The sequence below is a fragment of the Pimephales promelas genome, chromosome 13 (assembly GCF_988280905.1).
Source record: "Pimephales promelas chromosome 13, fPimPro1.hap1.1, whole genome shotgun sequence".
Classification (NCBI taxonomy): Eukaryota; Metazoa; Chordata; class Actinopteri; order Cypriniformes; family Leuciscidae; genus Pimephales; species Pimephales promelas.
In genome coordinates, this window is record NC_142781.1 from 5,436,372 (window position 1) to 5,449,290 (window position 12,919).

Sequence of the window (12,919 nt, forward strand, 5' to 3'; positions counted from 1 at the left end):
ATCACCGCAGAACAAGAAGATCACATACAGTATTTGTGAAGACTTTTTCTATAAAACAGGACTTTACTCAAGGAATCCAAACGAAATGATTTCCAGAATGTTCTAAAACAACAGCCGCTGTTGTACATAAGAAACTTTCACTAATGTGTCTTTTTTACAGAAATTGTGATGCCTTACACCTGTGAATTTGTCCTTGGGATGTGGCATTTTCTTTTTCCCTTCAGCTGATCTTGATGTCTTTCTTTGCCTATTGAAACTTGAGCTTCATATTGTTGCGCGTGTTGTCCTGTTCTACAGAGGCCGAGACCAGACCACCATTCCAGGCCTGACGAGTTAATCACAGATGATCTCCACATTATGATACTGTCACTGAGGTAAGATCAGATCTCATATCACCCTGTTGCTTCCAATGTAAGTTCAAGGTTAGTTTGAGCAAACTCAAGGAGGTGGATTGGTTTTTAGCGGGTTTCATTGCTATGGAAATTTGTGCTACATGGATTTATTCTGGATTAGACCAATAAGATGTGAGTTAAGATGCAATAAAGCAATTTATTTATTATTTATATAATTATAATGATGCATAATTCGCATAATACATTCATATAACTTGTATATTAAAGGGTTAGTTCCCCCAAAAATGAAAATTCTGTCAGTATTTACTCACCCTCATGTTGTTCCAACCCCGTAAGACCTTCGTTCATCTTCGGAACACAAATTAAGATATTTAAGATATTAAGATCGCTCCTGCATACTAGTCCATAGGCTGCTTGAGGGAGTGACTCTTGCTGGCATCGAAAAGTCATTAAAGACATCGTTAAAATAGTCCAAGTGACTACAGGGGCTCAATTTTAACTTTATCAAACGACGAGAATACTTTTTGTGCGCAAAAACAAACAAAAATAATGACTTTATTTCAACTATTCACTTCCTTCTCTATGGGCCTGTAGTCAGTTAACGTATTGTGATTGCGTAAAGCTACGTCACACGTAGGCTCACTATTGGCCGACGCTGGTCATGTGTGTGCTGCGTGTGACGTACAATAACAGAAGCTTACGCTATTAAACTAGTAACCTGACTCGTGCAGAGGGAGAAATAAACGAATAGTTGAAATAAAGTCGTTATTTTTGTTGTTTTTTTGCGCACAAAAGTGTTCTCGTCGTTTGATAAACTTAAGATTGAGCCCCTGTAGTCACTTGGACTATTTTAACGATGTCTTTAATGACTCTGAGGACAGCAAGTCATTCCCTCAAGAAGCCTATGGACTAGCATGCAGGAGTGATCTTAAAGGAGAACTCCGGCGCAAAATGAACCTTTAGTCTAATTACACATTGTTACCTAGTCAACCGTTATCTGAGATTTGTTTTCATGATTGCCGAATGTAAATAGTTTTATCTCTAAAAACAGTTTAGCCTATAACGCTAGTATAACGCTAGTCTATAGGGCATAGAGTAATGACAAATAAAAATCGCTTGTTATTACCACTAAAAAGGCTCAAAATAGCCCCACAGTAACACGACAGCATAATAAGGGTCCCTACATTCAAACCGAAGCATTGAGAACTTTGTCAGTGTCCATACAGTTTAATAAGAAGATATTTTATACACACAGTCAACTTTGCGAATACAGGAAGAAGCCATCTTTGAAAAATAGTCTCTACCAGTCGATCTACGAACGCCGATCAAAGTGCGCTGGTGAGATGTGAATAAGGTGATAATGTGATCGCGAACAGTAGGCAACATGTACATATTAAAGAGAAGAAAATGGTTCGTGTTTGTGTTTCTTCCGGAAACAATGGACCATATAAGATTCTGCACAGTTCAGCGCACTTGGATCAGCGTTCGTAGATCGACTGGTAGAGACTATATTTTAAAGATGGCTTCTTCCTGTATTCGCGAAGTTGACTGTGTGTATAAAATATCTTCTTATTAAACTGTATGGACACTGACAAAGCTCTCAATGCTTCGTTTTGCATGTAGGGATCCTTATTGTGCTACCGTGTTACTGTGGGGCTATTTTGAGCCTTTTTAGTGGTAATAAAAAGCGATTTTTATTTGTCATTACTCTATGCCCTATATACTAGCGTTATACTAGCATTATAGGCTAAACTGTTTTAATAGATAAAACTATTTAGATTCGGCAATCATGAAAAAAAATCTCTGATAACGGTTGACTAGGTAACAATGTGCAATTAGACCAAAGGTTTATTTTGCGCCGGAGTTGTCCTTCAATATCTTAAATATCTTAATTTGTGTTCCGAAGATGAACGAAGGTCTTACGGGGTTGGAACAACATGAGGGTGAGTAAATACTGACAGAATTTTCATTTTTGGGTGAACTAACACTTTAATTGACAATATTAAACTTTGTTTTATATATATATATATATATATATATATATATATAAAGCTGTTAAACAGATTAGTCAACTCTGAAACTCAACTAGCTTTGGTTAACAGGCCACTGACATTAGCGACGTCCACTTGTGATTCGATCGACCATAACGCATCTTAATACCAGGTGTAAACAGGGCCTAAAACTACGTAATTTTAACATTTTTAATGGATATTAGATTCCTTGACTTTTATAAGCAAAGCTTTGTATATATTGTGTGGGTTTCATAATGCATATAATGATGAAAGTACATCCTACATCATTTATGTAGATAAACATCTTTTTATCAATTGCAAAATAACCTGTTTCTCTTTTAACAGAAGTGGGACGTGTCATGCTGTCTTCCAATGGTGCTTGTCCAGCCATTAAAAGACGTTTAAAAAGACTTCCCATGATCCCACAACTCATGAAGATTGTAGAATGAGTGGCCAAACATCCTGAGCTGATGGATAGCCAAGTTGAGTTGCTATTAACATGTTATAAGTCGTTCTCATGAGAACGTTAAGAAACGCAAATGGATTTCAGGTAGAGTGTTTTCACAAGGCAGAAATGATTAAGAGTTTCCTCACAATGAGGAAATTGTTTTTGTCTGATCATGAAAAATACACGGTTAAAATGTTCTCATAGTTTGGAACATAATTGTTTTGATGTGTAATAACTATAAATGGTCTTACATGCATAGTGAATACATTTTCTTTTTTGTCTTTTAGAATGGTTGTCTTGAGAAAAAGAGAACTTTGTTGCAAACATTCTTTGATTGAATGTTAAATAGCACCAAACATAAAATAAAGAGTGCTGCAAAAAATTACACATTTTTCATCTTCCATCCATCCATCTATATATATGAAGAGTTCAGATGCAAAAGCCATTTGAAATTTTCTTCTTTAATGATGATGATTATCAAACTTGTATATTTAAGTTCAGTAATTAAATAACAATTAATAAGTAATTTTCATTGCCATTTAAGTGAAATCACTGAAATTAAATATATAAGCAAGATAAAAATCATCATTAAAGAAGAAAATTTCAAATGGCATTTAGAGGCTTTTGCATCTGAACTCTTCATATATATATATATATCCATTGTAATTGTAATGTCAAACATTAAAGAAGAGGGTATCCCTGAAATGTGGTTCTCATAACTCTATTGTACAATTGTGTTTTTAATGTTTTTGTTTTTACATGACACAATTGTGCTGGTTTATATCTATATAAAATCTCACTGTATAAATTTGTTGGAAGAAAACGGACACCTTTATTTAGCTGGACAGATCATGCCTACACCAGTACCTTGTTTAGTTTGATACAAATCTTCACTGTGTTTATAGAAATAAATCTCATTTGCATATTGCTCATAGATACATATTTGGTCAGATATCACAATTACAGACTGTGCTTTGTAGACTGATCTTATTGCATCATTTGCTAAATTATAATGTTACAAAATAAGGGAAAATAACAATATCACAAGAATGACTAAATTATATTATTAAAATCATTATTCTTTTATTAAACATTTTCCATTCAAAAGTCATAATTTAGTCGTCATTACTTACCAGAGTTATTGTATTTACTGTAGCTTTCGTAAATACTTTTTGCAAGCAGTTAAACTCACAGTGAAAAACAAAACTCAAAATAGAGTAAAGTGCTGAACAATATCAGTATTTACATCTGCAAGTCAGAGAGGAGCTTTCCTTCAATGCGAGACTGATTTAAACGTTAGGAAAAGACACACTTGTTGAACTTCTCTACAGGAGGATGTATTTATGGATTACTGATCACATCTCATACCAAAATATTACATTGAGTAAATTATAATAAGAGGCAGATTAGAGGCAATTACACTGTGAAGAACAGTAATTAAAGATCAATGAGATGATTCAACGCACCAGAAACTCAAATAAAAAAAAAATGAAACGGCAACTAAAAAGAAGCTCTTAAAGAGAACAAAAAAAAAAAAACAGAATAAGAATAAAAAAAAGTATTAAGTGAAAGTCAGTGCTGGTTATGTAAGAGCTGGCAGCCTTCCCTCATGAAACTAAAGTGTGTGTGTGTGTGTGTGTTTATTTGAGCATGCTCTGTAGCATGGCAGTGGCGTATGTGGGTCGGGCCTGCCTGCTCTCGATGGCGCTTCTGAGGTACTGGACGCCTCCGCAGCGCTCCCAGATTTCCTCAAACTGGCGGGGCAGAATCTCAGCGCCTCGCTTCCGTGTCAAACCGGTCTCCTCCAGACTCAACTCACACATCTCCATATCGTCCTTACCTATCAACACACAGACAGACACTGCGCTTGGAACTGAACAAGGAATGAAGCGATGTACAACTTTTGCTCGATACAGAGAAAATACATCCTTTTTTTGGCAAATATGTGCGATTTTTTCGCCACAAGAGGGCGCAGTTTCCAACAATAACAAAGGCGTAGGTTGATGACGCAGTGATTAGCTGAATGATGGGACTTGCTGTCAAGCTGATGGATCTAATAATGTTTATGGATGAGTTGTTTTTTAACATTACAGTTGTATGAAGCAGAGCGCGATTGCTAAAGAGAGATAAATCACACGCGAGTCCCGCGGATATAAAGGACCAAACTGCCCACGAGTGCTGGATTACTCACACAGGTCAGTTCGAATGAAACTTGTGAGGTAACGCAGCGCTGCTTCACTTGGTCTAACGTTACACTATCACACTAAACTGCATTTAAATGCGTGTTGAAAGTTATACTACGTGTTAGTTCGTTTGCTATACGAAACTAGCAGTAAGCTAGATCAACATTATAACCATATTCAAGTCGTGACTCATGTTGCCAGTAGCCAAAACCATGTTCTTACGCAAAATGCATGCAGTTTTGTACGATATTTAGTAAAATAGCACACTGGATATGGATAGCAGTATTTTTGGTTTTATTTTCGAGTTCAATTCTCACAATTAACTAGTTGCTTATTAGCATGCATATTACTAGGATTATGCTACGTTCACACCGGACGCGAATAACGCGTCAAATTCGTGTCTACCGCGTCTAGTTTGACGCTTGACCACTTTGTGTTAATTTGCGCGTCAAAAGCGAAACTGACGCGGGTAAAATAAAAAGTTTGAAGCGAAATTTACGCGCGTCAAAACCGAAACCTGTTGACGGCCATCTTTGTTTATGTTGATCGAGCATTCATCGAGAGATTCACCGCACTGTATTTGCTCTGGAGAGCTACAACAGCGGCGTGGGGATCATCGTCGCCATATTTGTGTCCACCCGCCGTTTAGCTAGTTTCACCATTTGCTCGCACCTGGATGATGGCCGCTGTCAGCGGTACTTCCGTCTGTCCCGCGCCCAGTTTGATGACCTGTTGTCCCGCATCAGAGCGAGGATCACCTTCGCCCTCATCCACCTAATCTAGCTGTCATTTATTTTTGTTTTGATGATAAATAGAGCCAGCTTCCAAAAGTTATTAACCTGTCCTGTGATTTTGTTCTCTCTCACGTCCAGACACGAACTTATGCACATATGTTGATTGTCTTTACATCATAATACTATTTCATATAATCTAGATATGGAATGAATAACATTGGTAACACTTTATTTGAAGGGGTGTGCATAAGACTGACATGACACTGTCATAAACATGAAGGAGTCTTTATGAATGTTTATGACTGTTGTCATTAAGTGTCATTCGGTAAATTATGACACATTTAATGCAAAGTTGACATTGTTTAAAATGTCTTTGTTATGACAACTTGACAATAACCAAGAAATCATAACCTGTCACAAATATGTCATAACTTAAATAATCAAATCGAAATAATCAAATCAAACTTAAAGAAGTTATTTAGCTTTGCGTTAACATTACATTACCCTGCCATATGTGGTTGGTTTTGACTTTGGCCGTCATGACACCATTATAACTGTGTCATGAATATTTTACTTGTCCTCAAGTAAAGTGGAACACATTGTTCTAGTTATAAAGATGTCATTAAGGGTTATTACACTGTCAAATGTTTAACAACAGTGTCATTAATATTTCCCCTTACCTCAAGTAAAGTGGAACACGTTGTACTAGTTATAAAGATGGCAGGTTGACATGTTATGATTTCTTGGTTAATGTCAAGTTGTCATAACAAAGACATTTTAAACAATGTCAACTTTGCATTAAAAGTGTCATAATTTACCGAATGACAAGTCATAAAAACATTCATAAAGACTCCTTCATGTTCACGACAGGTGTTATGTCATGTTTATGACAGTGTTATGTCAGTCTTATGCACACCCCTTCAAATAAAGTGTTACCCTAACATTCAATACAAAATGAACATGTCTCGTATATTGAAATAAAGTTAAGTGATAAAATATTTGCTTTGTTGTGCATAATCCCACCATGCATTTAGTCATATACAAAATAATTTATTGAAGCATCCAGACACTTCACCACGTGAGCAAGCAGCTAGGCTCCTGATTGGTTAACGCGGCGCGAATTCAAATTTCAGATTTTTCAACTCGGGCGGCAGATGCAAATTCGCGTCAAACGCGTGAATGCACAAATGGCACTAACTAAATCATCACGTGCCATTGGCGCGAACTTGACGCGAGAATGAGACGTGCCGCAGGAATTTTTCACGCGCGTAACGCATCTTTGCATTGATTTAACATTGAAATCATTCACGCCTGACGCGATATTCGCGTCCGGTGTGAGCGTACCATTCGAGTTCTAGAACTTAAAAATTGTGCCATTGGCCAATCAGAGACATTTGTTGAGCGCGTCAACACAATGGCCAATCAGAGGTGTTTAAGTCCTGAAGTCGGTACTTTTGACAACACTAACTAGGATATTGGCTGTTTATTAGTACTTATAAAGCACATATTAATGTCGTATCCCTTAATCCACCCAATACCTAAACTGAACAACTACCTTACTAACTTTTATTAAGCAGTAATTACGAGTGAGGCAAAAGTCGTAGTTAATGGTAAATTTGTGTTCCCCATACTAAAGTGTTACTGCATTTTTAGCCATGATGTATGCAAGTAATAAACCCATAAAAATGTATTTACTATCATTACTACTATTTGACTATCAGTATTAGGACACACATACAGTGCTGCAGGCGTGATTTTAGAAACATTGTCTAGTACTGATAAGGTTATCAGAAAGATAACACACTGACACCAGCAGCTTCTCTTAGAAATTACAGGTAGTGAACTGACGAACGAGAGAAATAAAGGTGAGTGAAAGTGAAGGGCACCTGCCACCAGCAGAATGGGGTGTTTATCGGGGTGCAGCTCCATCTGTCTGGCGATCCACGCCCCATCGAAGTGGGCGTACCACCATCCTTTCTTCGTGTTCTGCGGGTCTTTGAAATGGTCTCCGGGTCGGATGAAGGGAATGCGGAAGAAGCGCTGCTGTCTGTTCATGACGATCTCTTGCTGCCGAGGCACTACAGGCACGACGGGGTTTTGCTGGGCTGGAGGATGATGGGAAGACAACACCGTTATAGTGCTAGAAAAACACAATCCAATTCTCCTAACATCTCCTAGCCAGCTGCCACAAGATAAAGCGTCAGTATGAATCTCGGCCACAAGCAGTCAAGCCATGTGCATCAAGACTTTGTCATGTTTTCTATTATGATGCATCTGTTAAGCTCCGCCCAGTGTAATATCATTGGTCCAAAACTCCCAATCCACATGGCTACATATAATAGTATATAAATATGAAATATTCCAAGGCGGTTCACACCGTCAGTCCAAATCTGATTATTCGTGTATCCGAATCTGATTTAAATTATTGATGTCCACACTGTGTATTACATCTGTTCAGATCTGATTTGTGTGTCCCGTCACCGTGCCGCTCTTTCGTTTTTCTGGAATATCTCCATTGGTTTCTATGGCAACTATGGTTGGGTATCGAGAATCGAGTATCGATTGGAATCGGGACAAACTTTTCGTTTTTCCCGGAATCGTTCAAAAGTTAAAATTTCGATTCCTAGTTTCGATATTTACAGTCCGCCGAGCGGACGAAGAAGCTGCTGAACAACACCAATGAATAAGCGTCTACCGGAAGTGTTGGCATAACCACGCGAGTCGAACAGGAGTACCTTACGTCGGCGGTCCAAAGTGTGGCTTCACTTTTCTAAAAATAACGAAATCTCGGCAAAATGCAAAATTTGTGACAAAAGGAGTATTTTTACAGAAGGAGTATTTCCTTCAGAAAGGATTATTTCCTTCAGAAAGGCCGTTGGTCAGCAAGGTTAGCTAAACTTTTTTGACCCTGCCTCTTAAAAGAATCGGAATCGAGAATCGTTAGGAAGCGGAATCGAAACAAGGAATCGGAATCAGAATCGTTCAAATTCAAACGATACCCAACCCTAATGGCAACGCTGTTGTGTTGTGTAGTTATACACCAAAAACAACAGCAGCAACATGGAGGGGTCTGCAATACACTGTAGATGTTGTCTAATTTACAACTTTACTGGCTTTATTCTGTGCTGTCATCTCCACCGGTCTCTGTTATATTGGCATTTTCTAATCTGCGTATCATCAGCATAAAAGTGATAATGGAGGCTAAGTGATCACAACAAATGACCAAGTAGTGACAGATAAACATCAAAGAGCAGAGGGCCCAAGACTGAGCCCTGGGGAACACCAGTGAGAACAGGGCTAATCTCAGACCTGGAACCGCCGCCCATCGTATAATATGAAACCATACCAACAGAGCAAGCTGAACTGACTCATTAACAGAAATGCTATTTTTATGCTGACCTTCGACATGAAGCTTTCAGTTCATTTCATTGGCAGCAATTATAGAAGTTATATTGATTGATAAAAGATTAAATGTTCTTTATCTGAATGAAAGGTAAGGTAAGGTAATACTGGACTCTGCATGCGTGGATCTGATTCAAAGAGCATCATGAATGGTCAGCTAAAAATGAATGGAACGTCAATGGAACAAAAGAAACATCAGACCTGAGTCCAAAATCAGACCTAGCAAATCTATAAGTCAATATATGAAGAGTTCAGATGCAAAAGCCTCTAAATGCCATTTGAAATGTCCTTCTTTAATGATGATTTTTATCAAACTTGTATATTTAAGTGCAGTAATTTCACTTAAATAACAATTAATAGGTAATTATCAATGCCATTTAAGTGAAATCACTGAACTTAAATATACAAGCTTGATAAAAATGATCATTCTAGAAGAAAATTTCAAATGGCACTTTGAGGCTTTTGCATCTGAACTCTTCATATACACATCAATAAAGCCATTCCCTCATATTCACCTAAATTCATATCAATGATTTAATGGGGATAGGTATTTTTTACTTTTTTAAGGCGGTGGGAAATTAATACTAATTTTAGGAAATTTTAGATATTAAAAATGTTTGTTACAAACAAAAAATTCAAATAAAATGTTCTTTTGAACTTTGTATTTATTAAAAGAATCCTTCAAAATATGAAGCAGCACAACCTTTTTCAACATTGATAATATTCAGAAATGTTTCTTGAGCCTCAGATCATCATATCAGAATGATTTCTGTAGGATCATGGGACACTGAAGACTGCTGTACTGAAAATACAGCTTTGATCACAGGAATAAATTACATAAAAACATTACATGAAAACAATACTACTGTTTTTAACTGTATTTTCAATTGAATAAATGGCAGCTTTGGTGACCAGTAGTGTAAACATTTTACAAATAGTTTGGAAAGCAGCAGGGAAAGAGGGATATTTTATTTATAGTAAATATTGTTTTCTAAATAAGTGAGTTAGGCTCTTTTCATTTTATTAGACCTTTTAGTTATGTTAACTTTTTAGTGTTTTGTCCACACTTACCGATGAAGGCTTTGCTTTCAATTATATCAACTATTACAAAAAACAAAAAACACCGACAAAAATTTATTTCTGCCCACAACGTGAAATGAGTTTCCCGCTGGGATTTGTGGGATTTCTCACCGTAGTCTGTGATGGCTTTCGGCGCCCTCTGCTCGTCCTGAGTGTTGCGTTTCTTGTTCTTTGACTTCCACGCGTGATACACCTTCAGTCTGCGGTGAAACTCCTCACGACACGCAGCCAACAACTCGATATCTACACGGAGAAACACATTTACATTATCATAACTCAGAATAAAGTTACTCACCAAAGAAATAAAGCACAGAAACGATTTTTCAGCAGATTATGTAAGAAGAATCTTTTTGACCGATTTTGGAACATTTAATACAAAAGGTAAAATCTTCAGATGTTAAGGTTAATAATCAAGTGAATCAAGCCAATTTATGATATTGAGCAACACAAGATGCCAAAAGATGCTCAGATCAGGTTTTGTTCAGGCCAGATTGAGTGCAAAAGGGGGGCATACCAAAAAGAAATACTCTATTTACTTGACTTGTTACGCTGATAATATGATTTCGAAAGAGAAAATCTGTATGAAATTGGCTAAGAATGCAAACAGAAGCAATTTAATTTATGGTTTGGACCGGTCATAAAATTGTTTTCCATTGAAAAGCAGGAACAAATAAAAGCAAACAAATTCTGTTCAAATTTACTGATAGAAAAACAAAAACAAATAAAAGCTTTCCTACCACAGGATGTATTGATGGCATCCCGTAATTCAGCATATTTCCACTTGCTGAGCTCATATTTCTTGACATCAACTTGGGCATTTGTGGCGGTCACCTGTGGACTTCTGAATCCATGGAAACAACACAAACAAAACCAAATGAGGAGAAATTACTGATGCATTTTACACTAGGCATTTGACAGAAACTAGCTTTAAAGGTGTTTAAAAAAAAAAAAAACTTTTGCTGACAATTTACTCACCCCCATGTCATTCAAGATGTCCATGTCTTTCTTTCTTCAGTCAAAAAGAAAAAGGTTTTTGATGAAAACATTCCATTATATTTTTCTCCATATAATGTACTTCAATGGGAACCAAACGGTTCAAGGTCCAAAAGAGAGTTTCAGTGCAAATTGTTCAAAGGGCTTTAAACGATTCCAGATGATGAATAAGGGTCTTATCAAGCGAAACGATCGCTCATTTAATAAATAAATACAAAAGTTTAAGTTTTATAAGCTCAAATCCTCGCCTTGCTCTTTTCTGTGATGCGCGTTCATGACTCTCCTGTTCGAACTTGTTCATCAAAATGAACAAATCTTTTTTCGAGTCATGACTCGAATCGTCTGGTGTCGTTTAAAGGCCTTTTTAAACTCTCATTTGGACCTTGAACCGTTTGGTTCCCATTGAAGTCCATTATATGAAGAAAAATCCTGGAATGTTTTCATCAAAAACCTTAATTTCATTTCGACTGAACAAAAAAAAGACGTGGACATCTTGGATGACATGGGGGTGAGTAAATTATCAGCAAAAGTTTTTTTTTAAAGTGAACTACTCCTTTAAAGTAGAGTGGAGTTACAGAAGATACATTTACACTACAAACAATAAACACACTTATATGAATAACTAAATTAAATACATGGTAATAAACATTTATTTTGCGACAAAAATGGCTACATTCATTAAATTGTGAGAAGTAAGAGAGATCGGTAGAAGAAGAGAAGAGTTTAAACATCACAACACCAATAACAGGAAGATCAATTTCAGAAAAAAAAAAATTGGCATTATTCAAATTACAAGTAGGAAACCCATTCATTCGTGGACAGAAGAAATAAAACTAGACGTGACCGTGGATTAATTTGTGTGATTGGACTGAAGATTCATTTTAGACTCTTTATCAAGGTCATTTTTTTTTTTTCAGTGGATAAGGTTTAGATTTTCGGTTGTGTATTTCTGTAGTGATAACAAACTCTTCTACCCACCGAGCCAGAAGATCAGACATTTCCTTGGCCATTTCCTCCCTAAAGGACATGATTATTGCACCGTACATATGTTAGTATATGACGTCAGCAATAAAGAATATTCCCTCCATTTGTGCATTTTACCACCAAGATTCCCAGTTGGACCTAATTTAAGCTCATGGTGATGATAATAATAAATTCTAGTTTCATGAAATGTTTTACAAAACTACCAAACTAATCTAATAATTAGCAGTAAACAATCAAGATTTCAATAGGAGACAGTGAAAATGTAACCTACATGGTCAAGCTCTTGAGCTTTTGTGGTGGTGCAACACTGTAAAAACAGACAGGAAGAGCATTACATATGTGACGGAGAGACCAATCAAAGCGTCCGTCGGTTATTCAACAAGACTCATAATCCCACCACCATCAGTGCTTTAGAAGAGTGCTCCAGGTTCAAGACAAGCCAAACGACTATATTTCACTTCATTCTTTTTATTACATCTCAGTGACTTCATATTTTTGTGGAAACCCTGACACGCTTATTTCTCCAGGATTCTCTGATGAATAGACCGTTCAAAAGAACAGCGTTTTGTTTTTAAATAGAAATCTTTATAGTAACTTTCGATGACATGTTTCAGAAACATGTTTCACAGATAACAGAAGAGCATCAAAGTTGATCTATTCTAAATGCTTGTCACGCGTTGGAAATGCGAATAGCGGTCAAATCCAGTTGATCATTGCCAACACATGGCAT

General features: G+C 36.8%; 1 protein-coding gene across 7 annotated transcripts in view; it reads right to left on the reverse strand.

Annotated features, from left to right (window-relative positions):
• Positions 1-3,871: 3,871 nt before the first annotated feature.
• myo6a (myosin VIa) overlaps positions 3,872-12,919 on the reverse strand; it is an 87,816-nt gene continuing 78,768 nt past the window's right edge. For 2 of the 7 annotated variants that reach the window (XM_089118360.1, XM_089118361.1), the window contains exons 29-35: positions 12,461-12,496; positions 12,184-12,222; positions 10,950-11,053; positions 10,324-10,455; positions 10,204-10,233; positions 7,617-7,835; positions 3,872-4,653 (exon numbers count right to left, since the gene is read on the reverse strand). In XM_089118360.1, the coding sequence (XP_088974486.1) occupies positions 4,454-4,653; positions 7,617-7,835; positions 10,204-10,233; positions 10,324-10,455; positions 10,950-11,053; positions 12,184-12,222; positions 12,461-12,496 (760 nt within the window). In that variant the 3' untranslated portion in view covers positions 3,872-4,453. The remainder of the gene's footprint in view (positions 4,654-7,616; positions 7,836-10,203; positions 10,234-10,323; positions 10,456-10,949; positions 11,054-12,183; positions 12,223-12,460; positions 12,497-12,919) is intronic. The other 5 variants (XM_089118363.1, XM_089118362.1, XM_089118365.1 and 2 more) reach the window with 5 other exon arrangements.